The sequence below is a fragment of the Sebastes umbrosus genome, chromosome 3, assembly GCF_015220745.1.
Source record: "Sebastes umbrosus isolate fSebUmb1 chromosome 3, fSebUmb1.pri, whole genome shotgun sequence".
Taxonomy (NCBI): domain Eukaryota; kingdom Metazoa; phylum Chordata; class Actinopteri; order Perciformes; family Sebastidae; genus Sebastes; species Sebastes umbrosus.
In genome coordinates, this window is record NC_051271.1 from 26,298,864 (window position 1) to 26,310,966 (window position 12,103).

At 44.5% G+C, this 12,103-nt stretch overlaps 1 protein-coding gene across 2 annotated transcripts; it reads left to right on the top strand.

Moving 5' to 3' along the window:
- The first annotated feature begins 1,355 nt into the window (after positions 1–1,355).
- Positions 1,356–10,099, top strand: taf5l (TAF5-like RNA polymerase II, p300/CBP-associated factor (PCAF)-associated factor). Of its 2 annotated transcripts, none has more exons than XM_037765167.1 (5): positions 1,356–1,620; positions 4,658–4,799; positions 4,983–5,087; positions 5,258–6,018; positions 6,714–10,099. In XM_037765167.1, the coding sequence occupies exons 2-5, from the start codon at positions 4,661–4,663 to the stop codon at positions 7,509–7,511; spliced, it is 1,803 nt and encodes a 600-aa protein (XP_037621095.1). In that variant the 5' UTR covers positions 1,356–1,620; positions 4,658–4,660; the 3' UTR covers positions 7,512–10,099. The 2 variants fall into 2 exon arrangements, with proteins under 2 accessions (XP_037621095.1, XP_037621097.1); XM_037765169.1 differs by lacking the exon at positions 1,356–1,620 and adding an exon at positions 1,745–1,877.
- The last annotated feature ends 2,004 nt before the right edge of the window (positions 10,100–12,103 follow it).

Below are 12,103 nucleotides of genomic sequence, written 5' to 3' on the forward strand. Positions count from 1 at the left end.
TTATATGTACTGAATTTAAAACATACTTCACTACGTCTGAAAACGTAAGAATCAGAAATGCTTGTTAACAGCAACACCTGTGGCCGTTAAGTCAACGAAAGTCTCGCTCAAAATAGACATGAACGAGCATCGCTCAAAACAGTGAGGCGACACACGTCAGCTAAAACCACAATATCACTCTATATTTCAGCTGCTTGGCAGTAATGTTAGCTGACCAGAAGAAGGTCTCTCCATGAATCACTGCTGATCCTAGTGTTGGCTTTTCCTGCCTCAGCCTCCCGACCGCGGTCGGAGGGAACAGGGGAGACACCGGCACCCGGTCGGGTACGATAACGTTTCTCGCTGCACAAATATCCACTGTACATTCACTAGATATTCTCAGAGCTAAACTAACTCTTCTGCAGTGTGTAGTGTGCGTGCATGCACGTGAGAGTGGAGTGAAATAGCGAGAACGAGCGTGGCGTGTGAGTGAAGGCAGGCAGGCATAGGTGCAGAGTACAGCAGAGACTCCGGCCCTGGAGACCAAAGCTACGGTCTCCCCCGCGTCCTGCGACCGCAACCAACACTGTTTTGCAAGACAGGCTTCATAGATATAACTTTGCGGTTTTGGTGCTTCAGTGTAGTTTGTGTTTGAGTCTGAGTCTGAACAGCGTAGTTACAAACAGTCCCTTTAAATGAAATTATTCAGACATTTCAAATGTATTCCAATTGTTTTTTCTTCTTTTTTTTGTTTTATTTCCCTTCTCTTACATTTTATTTGTTGTATAATTTATTTTATTTCTATATTTTTTATACTGTGAAACATATTTACTGATTTTTTTGCAATGAAAAATCTGAACATATTTATGTAACTACCGTATTGAAGTTTCTAAATAAGGTTTAAAAAGAAAAAAAAGTGCGATGGAGAAAAATTATAACAGATTCTGTTGTTTCACAATTTCCCAAGGTTAGAATTGACTTCAATGAATGATCTGTAACTCCAATTTGTGACAGCCCTGCTTGCATGAGGCTCCTGTGATAGGTCCCGCACTTCACAAAAATAAATAAATAAATAGAGTAATATTTGTAGCAATATTTTTTTTTAAAGCTATTTAACAGCAAAACACTAAATATCTGGATGGATATACGCTTATTAATATTTTTATCATTATTATTATTATTATTACTTCAAACAAACTAATGTATACATTAGTTTGTTTGAAGTAATAATAATACTTTACTATAGTAAAAAGTACAATATTTGCCTAGCAAGTAACTAATCAAAGTTAGTTACTTTGCAGATTCAGATTATTAATACAAAATATAATCAACAAACAAAATATGATGTATTAGTATTGGTTAAGATAAGATTTGGGATGAATTCACAAGCAACCTGTGTATTAAAAAGTAAAAGTAACATCTACCCTTATGAAGGGAACGCCAGGATGACGAGTAGATTACCGAGTGGCTGTTACCCATCAGAGATGAGAGCTAGCTAGCCTAGCATGGTCTGATGGAGGCTGAGCAGGGGGGCGGACAACCACGATGGAGCGACGACAGGCAGCGGAGTAGCTTCAACACTACAGACTCAACATCTCTTCATACAGTAACTGAGCACGGAGAGGAACAGCACGATATGCAGTGAGTTACCGATTAACACCCGGTGGTGGTGGTGGTGGAGGAGGTGGAGGAGGAGGTGGAGGAGGAGGTGGAGGTGGAGGTACGGAACCACCGGATCAATCCCGCTAAAAGCTAGCAGCCAACAGGCCCGCTGCTGCTAGCACTGAGCTAGCCGGCTAGCTCACCTCACTTCATCCTCCTCCAGTCTGAAACCAGCTGCATTTCACTGACTTTATATATAATAATGCTTTGTTTCAGGCTTCCACGTTTATGTCAGGGTGACATGTCTATTTAGATTGTTATTAAGGGTGTATTTAATGTTTAATGCCTTTTAGTAAACACATTAGCTTCTTTTATAGCTAGTTAGCTACTGGGAAGATGCTCAGGAGGAGCTAGTTAGCTACTGGTAAGATGCTCAGGAGGAGCTAGTTAACTACTGTGAAGATGCTCAGGAGGAGCTAGTTAACTACTGGGAAGATGCTCAGGAGGAGCTAGTTAGCTACTGGTAAGATGCTCAGGAGGAGCTAGTTAGCTACTGGGAAGATGCTCAGGAGGAGCTAGTTAACTACTGGGAAGATGCTCAGGAGGAGCTAGTTAGCTACTGGTAAGATGCTCAGGAGGAGCTAGTTAGCTACTGGGAAGATGCTCAGGAGGAGCTAGTTAGCTACTGGTAAGATGTTCAGGAGAGGCTAGTTAACTACTGGGAAGATGCTCAGGAGAGGCTAGTTAACTACTGGGAAGATGCTCAGGAGAGGCTAGTTAGCTACTGGGAAGATGCTCAGGAGAGGCTAGTTAACTACTGGGAAGATGCTCAGGAGAGGCTAGTTAACTACTGGGAAGATGCTCAGGAGGAGCTAGTTAGCTACTGGGAAGATGCTCAGGAGAGGCTAGTTAGCTACTGGGAAGATGCTCAGGAGGAGCTAGTTAGCTACTGGGAAGATGCTCAGGAGAGGCTAGTTAGCTACTGGGAAGATGCTCAGGAGAGGCTAGTTAGCTACTGGGAAGATGCTCAGGAGGAGCTAGTTAGCTACTGGGAAGATGCTCAGGAGAGGCTAGTTAGCTACTGGGAAGATGCTCAGGAGGAGCTAGTTAGCTACTGGGAAGATGCTCAGGAGAGGCTAGTTAGCTACTGGGAAGATGCTCAGGAAGAGCTAGTTAACTACTGGTAAGATGCTCAGGAGAGGCTAGTTAGCTACTGGGAAGATGCTCAGGAGGAGCTAGTTAGCTACTGGGAAGATGCTCAGGAGGAGCTAGTTAGCTACTGGTAAGATGCTCAGGAGAGGCTAGTTAACTACTGGGAAGATGCTCAGGAGAGGCTAGTTAGCTACTGGGAAGATGCTCAGGAGAGGCTAGTTAACTACTGGGAAGATGCTCAGGAGGAGCTAGTTAACTACTGGGAAGATGCTCAGGAGAGGCTAGTTAACTACTGGGAAGATGCTCAGGAGAGGCTAGTTAACTACTGGGAAGATGCTCAGGAGAGGCTAGTTAACTACTGGGAAGATGCTCAGGAGGAGCTAGTTAGCTACTGGGAAGATGCTCAGGAGAGGCTAGTTAGCTACTGGGAAGATGCTCAGGAGAGGCTAGTTAGCTACTGGGAAGATGCTCAGGAAGAGCTAGTTAACTACTGGTAAGATGCTCAGGAGAGGCTAGTTAGCTACTGGGAAGATGCTCAGGAGGAGCTAGTTAGCTACTGGGAAGATGCTCAGGAGGAGCTAGTTAGCTACTGGTAAGATGCTCAGGAGAGGCTAGTTAGCTACTGGGAAGATGCTCAGGAGAGGCTAGTTAACTACTGGGAAGATGCTCAGGAGGAGCTAGTTAGCTACTGGGAAGATGCTCAGGAGGAGCTAGTTAGCTACTGGGAAGATGCTCAGGAGAGGCTAGTTAGCTACTGGGAAGATGCTCAGGAGGAGCTAGTTAGCTACTGGGAAGATGCTCAGGAGAGGCTAGTTAGCTACTGGGAAGATGCTCAGGAAGAGCTAGTTAACTACTGGTAAGATGCTCAGGAGAGGCTAGTTAGCTACTGGGAAGATGCTCAGGAGGAGCTAGTTAGCTACTGGGAAGATGCTCAGGAGGAGCTAGTTAGCTACTGGTAAGATGTTCAGGAGAGGCTAGTTAACTACTGGGAAGATGCTCAGGAGAGGCTAGTTAGCTACTGGGAAGATGCTCAGGAGAGGCTAGTTAACTACTGGGAAGATGCTCAGGAGGAGCTAGTTAACTACTGGGAAGATGCTCAGGAGAGGCTAGTTAACTACTGGGAAGATGCTCAGGAGAGGCTAGTTAACTACTGGGAAGATGCTCAGGAGAGGCTAGTTAACTACTGGGAAGATGCTCAGGAGGAGCTAGTTAGCTACTGGGAAGATGCTCAGGAGAGGCTAGTTAGCTACTGGGAAGATGCTCAGGAAGAGCTAGTTAACTACTGGTAAGATGCTCAGGAGAGGCTAGTTAGCTACTGGGAAGATGCTCAGGAGGAGCTAGTTAGCTACTGGGAAGATGCTCAGGAGGAGCTAGTTAGCTACTGGTAAGATGCTCAGGAGAGGCTAGTTAGCTACTGGGAAGATGCTCAGGAGAGGCTAGTTAACTACTGGGAAGATGCTCAGGAGGAGCTAGTTAGCTACTGGGAAGATGCTCAGGAGGAGCTAGTTAGCTACTGGGAAGATGCTCAGGAGAGGCTAGTTAACTACTGGGAAGATGCTCAGGAGGGGCTAGTTAGCTACTGGGAAGATGCTCAGGAGGGGCTAGTTAGCTACTGGGAAGATGCTCAGGAGAGGCTAGTTAGCTACTGGGAAGATGCTCAGGAGAGGCTAGTTAGCTACTGGGAAGATGCTCAGGAGAGGCTAGTTAGCTACTGGGAAGATGTTCAGGAGGGTTAATATTGTCATGAAGATGATGAATCGGATTTTAAGCACTATAACAGACATGCACCGTCTTTTGCAATCCTCTGCCTACCAGAAACTGTTCAAACAGTTTGGTGGGTTTGACAGACTGAGAGAGAAAGTGATGTGCAGGTGTCTTCTCTTCTCTCCCTCAGGTGTGTGTGACACTTTCTTTTCTTTTTCAGGTCATGAAGCGGGTTCGTACTGAGCAGATCCAGTATGCCGTGGCTCAGTACCTGAAGAGGAGGCAGTATGTGGACACTGATGGCTCCCTGAAAGGAGCCAAGCTCTTCCAGTCAGCGGAGGAGATGGCTGCCAGCCTCACAGGTGAGCAAACTTCAAAGATGATGATGATGGTGACATTTATCTTTCACATCAGATGAACGACACCACATGTCAGAGGGAAATATTGTACATTTTACGTTTTTCTGAGTATTTTACTTACATGATGATCTTTTTTTAATTTTCTCTTGTACTTTCTTCTCTCCCTCTTTCTGGTTCTCTGAGCAGTGCAGACAGAGTCGGGATGTGCCAACATCGTCTCTGCTGCACCCTGCCAGTCTGACCCACAGCAGTATGAGACTCAGTACTCCAAGCTGCGCTCCTTTCTCTCAGGTACCTCTTTTACATTCCTGCTGTCACTGAATTCCTTAGCTGAAAATGAGTGTGCTTTCCTGATTACCACACCGGTTAAAATGTCTGCTCTATGTTGTTTTGGAAAATGGCATCCACCAAATCCTCTTTGGATGCTTCCCTCACAATACGTTTCATTTCCCATAAATCAGAAACAGAAATATCCTGGGCGAAGGAGGTGAGCAGCATCCTCTACCCGCTCTTCGTCTACCTCCACCTGGACTTGGTGCACTGCGGCCTGAAGGGGGCAGTAGATGGTTTTTACAGTCGTTTCCACAGCGCCTTTCTTCAGGACAACGAGCAGCGCACCACCATAGAGCAGCTTCGCCATGTTCTCACCGCTCAGGACGTTGCAGCCAACCCCAAGCTGAGTGCTTTCCTGGAGCACAAGTACGTGGTTCACCTGACGGAGCCGGCGTACAGCTACCTGCTGCGTTACCTGCAGAGTGAGGACACCAGCGCCCTCTGCAGGGCCCTTAGTACACACCTGCAGGTGGAGGTCACCGCCTCGAGGCGCACAGACTACCAGCTGTATGGCGCAGCTGGTGGGGCGACCGCCGCCCCAAACTCGACCTCCTCCTGGGCGGGAGTAGACGGGACGGAGGGTGGCGAGGGGGTGGAGGTCCCTGCAGGTATCCCACAGAGCGAGGCGGCCCTGGAGGCTCTGCAGGACTGCATCAAGAAAGTGCGTGAGGGCCCCCCCACGCTCACCACCGTGTGTTTTTACGCCTTCCATCACACGGAGCAGATGTTGAACACCGCAGAGGTCTCGGCTGACAGCCGGCTGCTGGCCGCCGGCTTCGACAGCTCCACGGTGAAGCTGTGGAGCCTCCGAGCCAGAAAGCTGAAGGCCAAACCGCACCAGGCTGACGTGTCGCTCATCCACCTGGCCTGTGACGTAATGGAGGAGGAAGTGAGTTGACTGACGGAATAAATATCCTCTGATGGTCGTTTCAAACGGTCTTAATCATGTAGTGATGACAGCTTGCTTTAAGTCGGTAACAGCAAGTTTACTGCACAGTTGACATTGTTTTTACAATTTGTGATATGCATAGCTTATTAGGACTTTTTGACTTAGTCAATTACTCTTAGTTTATGAAGTTTTAGAAAATGTAAAAAAATATTCATCACAAGTTTCCAGAGCCCGGTGTGATGTCTTCAAATTACCAGTTTATTCTGAATAATAAACTGGCAAATCCTCATATTTGAGAACCCTGACCCACAGAATATTTTGCACTTTTCCTTGATAAAGTAAATGACCAGGAAATTCTCTGGTTCCAGCTTTTTCAGTTCAAATGTTTGCTGTTTGCTTTATCTTCTATAATCTTTTAAATTGGGCTTTGGACAGTTGGTTGGACAAACAAGACATTTGAAAATGACTTCTTGGTCGACAGGAAACTATGAGGGGCGTTGTTCTCAATTTTCGGACAAAGACAAAACAATGAATTGAGGAAATAATTAATAATGAATATAATTGTTAGCTGCATCCCTATAACTACAAATTGTAATTGATCAAATTGACTGTTTTTGTTTTTTCACATACATCCCATTTGCACTCATTAGAGTTTTTCAAACTATAGGACGGATGTCATTTTTGTTTTTCCTCAGGTGGATGAAGAAGACAGCTCCGGCAGCGAGGTAAAGACGCTGCGAGGTCACAGTGGTCCGGTGTTTCGTACGGCCTTCCTGACGGACAGCTCCGGCCTGCTCTCCTGCTCTGAGGACACAACCATCCGCTACTGGGACCTTGGTAGCTTCACCAACACAGCGCTCTACCAGGGCCACGCCTACCCGGTGTGGGACGTTGACGTCAGCCCCTGCAGCCTTTACTTCGCCAGCGGCTCCCATGACCGTACCGCCCGCCTCTGGACGTTCTCCCGCACCTACCCGCTGCGGCTCTACGCCGGGCATCTTGCCGACGTCGACTGTGTCAAATTCCACCCAAACTCGAACTACCTGGCCACTGGCTCCACAGACAAGACTGTCCGGCTGTGGAGCACCCAGCAGGGGGCGTCTGTTCGCCTCTTCACTGGCCACCGTGGCCCTGTGCTGTCACTCGCTTTCTCACCTAACGGGAAGTACTTGGCGTCCGCCGGCGAGGACCAGAGGGTGAAGCTGTGGGACTTAGCATCAGGGACGTTGTTCAAAGACTTGCGCGGACACACCGACAGCGTCACCAGCCTGTCTTTCAGCCCAGACAGCAGCCTGGTGGCGTCGTCGTCTATAGACAACTCAGTCCGGGTGTGGGACATCCGGAACTCCCACGGCGTGACGCCAGCTGACGGCTCGTCCGGCGAACTGGTGGGACTCTACACTGGAAACACCAGCAACGTGCTGAACGTCCAGTTCATGGCCTGCAACCTGCTGCTGGTGACGGGAACGGCACAAGAGAAAGCAGAACAGTAGCCACGGCTGTCTGGTTTTTGTGTTGATGTTTGGGAGAGAAGTTTGAATTTCTCCAGATGTTTGTTTGAAGTTTTCTTCCCTGAGCCAATCACTCACTGAGAGGTTAAATGCCGCCACATGCACAGGAGTCAGATTTTGGTTTTCCTTATTAGTTCTTGGCAAAGAAAAGTCTCATTTATAGATAAGTTATCATTTGTAATTGGTGGTATTGTCTAATTACCAAAGCGTCTTCACTAGATGTCAGTATTACAGAATTCCTCAGGCTACATCCACACTGATACATTTCTGTTTTAAAACGCATAACTTTTGCTACTTTCATGCCTAGCATTCACACTACTCTTTTTTCAAGCCCCTTAAAGGGAGACGTTTGAAAGCGCTGCTGTCCCCATTTTAGTTTCAAAACTCCGGAGTTGCGTTTTAGTCTGGATGGACAGAAACGGAGACCTTTGAAAGCAATGACGCAGACACCCACGTTCGCTTTTTGATTGGGTCTTACCAGTCATGACGTGTCCTTCCCGATTCGCCACACCCCGTCACGTGAACCTTTTCCGGAAGAAAACAAATGAACCACTAATGGTTAATTTCAACATGGATAATGGGTCACAAGCATTGCTGACCTTGTTGTGTATGCTAGCAGCTGTTGTTCAGGTAAACTGCATTTCATAACGCTACAACTGCCTACATGCGCGGGAGTCAAGCTATTATTCCAGCGCTTTGCATCAATTCCCATGTCCAGCACTGCTTCCTGTTTACGCCGGCACGCGTATGCCCAGTGTACGTGAATGGTCATGTGATATGAGTTTTCAGGCGTGGTAGTAGGGACGGAGATTAATTCTGAAACTGCCCTAAAGCGCTCGTCTGGACGGAGATCGTTTTCGTTTAAAGCGCTGTTTTAAAATGAAAACGTATTAGTGTGGATGTAGCCTCAGTTCCACCGGTGCCTTGGTGGTCGAAAACTGTTAACTCTGCTGTCATGCACACGTTTTCTGATCTATAAAAGCAGCATTTAAAATATGACTGTTGGAAAATATTGTTCCTGTTGAATAAAAAAAACTACATTTTAATCTGCAAAAATTCAATACCAAAACAGGAGTTACAAGGATAGGTTGCACCGATAAGTATTATGGGATAAACTGTTCCCTGGTGTTCAGAATATTTGGAGTACCCTCTGCAGTAAACAGTGTACTGAGTTTCACCTGCTTTACCACGATTCATGTGTAAATGATATTTAGAGAAACACACTTGTTGAGCTGTTTTACCCAAAGTCATTTTAAGCTGTGCGTCCAGTACAGAGAGAGGATGTGTTTAGCCTAGCTTCTGGTCATATTTGTAATCTTGTTTACTTCAGATAGTTCCTGATATAAATAAAAGCGAGTTTCAGTAACAAAGTACCAAAACAAATCTTGATTTGGATACTTAGCTTGGATACTACAAAAATGGAAATAGTTTTTTCCATTTAACAAAAGAATCCATTTAAAATGTGAACACAAGCAGACCTACAAGAACTTTGCCCTCTAACATTCTAATTTAAATCAGGAGCTATAATGAAGTAAACAAGATTACAAATATGACCAGAAATTTAATTCTGGTTTTGGGCACTTGACAGTTTTTGATACTTGGTGCTACAGACACTTTTTGGTCGGTACAAAAGAAAAGATTGTTATTGAATACACGACGACATTGGATAGTTTTCTGTTCCAAGGCTGTAGTTTTAGTTATTAGAGTAGTTACAAATGTCAATATGATTTTGAAGGACTTCTGGACCAGAACCAGGAAGTTCCTCCTCTATTAAGGTTTGATAACCCGTCCTAGTTCTGGACTCTGACTCTGGGTAAGACAGCAAAGAACAATATTCTCAAACTGCGGGACTGTTTCTTTATAGTTCTCTTTATGTTTTACCTGCTCATCGTTCATCTGCTCCCCACTCCATGCTTAAAATGAATTTATCAAGTGAAACAGCTCTCACTTGGTCAATCCGTTGCATACACGGAGAATATGATCGTAAATACTCAGTGACATTGCTGTTGTTGGACAAATTCACATTAACAGGAAGAAAACTTTCAGAAAATTTGTTTTGCATTGATGCTCATGGACTTTAGAGACTGTATTAAGAGGTTTTAAAGGGTCTCAAAGGTCAAATACAAAAGTGACTATGTGAACTTTAAAACACCAGAACAGGAAGTGGTTGTTCTTCTCTCTTGGTTTGTCTCTAAGCCTGAGTAGGTTTTGAGTAATAAAAAAAAAGTGTAAATAGCCTTGTTGAGGAAATTTCTAAGAATCAAAGTTTGTATTTTTCGCACTATTCTGTGAGTGGCATGAACTGTGCAATGCTTAAATAGTGTAAATACTGTATTTTTGTAATATTTTGGCTACAAAGCGTCGCCATCCAGGTTGTGCTTAACGAGGGCTAAACTTATACTGACCTGGAAACTGATTTCATACATTCAAAGTGTGATTGTATTTTTTTAGTTGTTTTGAAAGTTTCACTCATAAATTGAGCCTGGAAGTTCTCCTTTATATTTTGTCAGTAAACTTTTGTTCCCTCTTGTAGCCCCAAAACAAGGAATAAATACCAGAATTTATTTGAACTAATGCTTCAGTCAGTCTTTGTTTTGTCACTTGTGTCATGCTGGTTTGAGTCTCTTTTGTTATGCTGGGCCTCATCTTGTGATCCAGCTTCACTGTATATAAAACACCCCGATACTGATGTCGTTAAACCTGACGTACCAGACTGGACAGACAAGTCTTTAAATGTGGATCAGCTGGTTGTGGAAGCAATCTAATCCTTATTTTAAAGTCTAAGAACGGACTCATCCTTGAACTAAACTCCAGGATGACAGAAAAGACTGTCAACCTTTAAATAAGTACGGAAGGGAACTATTGATACAGATCATGTATAACAAAACAAACAAACCGTTATTGCATTATACAAAGTTTTTTGTTATTTAGCCTACCCTCACTGATAGAAACTTATAGAAACAGCTGTCAGTATAACGCAATACAATTCAATAGCACCACAAAATGCTGTCTCCAGAATTATCATACAGTTGAACCAACACTTTTAAAAAAACAAAATCAAATACTGAACATTATAATCTTCATGATGGTGGGATTAAAGCAATGGTGGAAGAAGTATTCAGATGTAAAAGTAGTAATATCACACTTTGAAAATACTCTACTACAAGTAAAAGTCCTTTATTTTCATAAATAACTGTATTTATTATAATATAAATGAACAATTGGTCCCCGATATTGTTGGCTTAAACGTGTTCAGTCAGTTTCACTACAATGAGAGTTACAGGGTGAAGAGGGTATTTCTTTCTTTCTTTCTTTATTTGTACATTTGTCACCTCAATGCCGAAAATGAGGAAGGGCGCCCACTAGCATTTCTTCTTTTTGTTTTAGAGGGTGACCAGCAACCCCCCAGAAGGTGGCGCCCTTGTCAACCGCCTATATGAACTATGCCTTAAGCCGGCCCTGCTGCATTCAAAACCTTACTGAAGTAAAAGTATGTATCAGCAAAATGTACTTAAAGTATGTAAAAGGAACGTTTCATCCTTCAGTTCGTCACATTTGAATTCAGGACTTTTACTTGTAACAGAGTACTTCTACACTGTAGTATTGCTACCTTTACATAGGTAATAGATCAGAGTGCTTCTTCCACCTCTGCCATCTACTGCCCCCCTCAGGCTGCAGTGCACCTTGTCCAGGTGGAGGTAGTTAAAGAGATGGTAGGATGCTGCTCACCTCCTTCAACCAGGATATTCTGTTTCTAATTTAGGTCGATTTAAGGTCACATCCAAAAAGGACACGCACTTTTGTGGATTATTGTATCCAAAACACCTGACAGCAAGCAACACAACCTATACAGTAACTGTGTAAATACATACTCATGTTAAGCTATGTAAAGAATCCAGTTGATTGTGCTGCAGGAATGTCGTAGTCGCCGGAAAGGAGTTCGACCTGTAGTAGTAGTGAGTAGTGAGTGTCAGACTGATGTGGGTGGCAGGGTGCAGCACCGACGACGTTAATGGCACACCCCGACTCTGTCTGTATTGCTCAGAGACAGAGAGACAAAGAGAGAGGAGGAAGGGACATGAGGTACACGATATAACACTGTCATCTGTAACCATGGACGGACTATGAGACAATGGGCCCCTGAGCACAGACATGTAAAAGGCCCCTCATCAGTCCTCTATAGGAGGACAACCAGGCTAAAAGAGACATGTTGTAGTTGTTGTTCATCTCTTTGTGATATTTTGTGTCTCCTTGTGTCCGTTTCGTATTTGGTGGTCATTTTGTGTCTCCTTGGGGTCGCTTAGCAGCTCTTTGGGGTCATTTTGCATCTCTCTTAGGTCATTTTGTGTCTCTCTGTGGCTGTTTTGTCTCTTTGAAGTCATTTTGTGTCTCTCTGTGGTCGTTTTGTGTCTCTTTGGGGTTGTTTGGACCTCTGTCTGTGGTTATTTTGCATCTCTCTGTAGTTCTGTGTCTCTTTGGGGTCATTTTGTGTCTCTTAGGGGTCGTTTTGCATCTCTCTGTGATCGTTTTGCATCTCTCTGTAGTCGTTTTGTGTCTCTTTGGGGTCATTATGT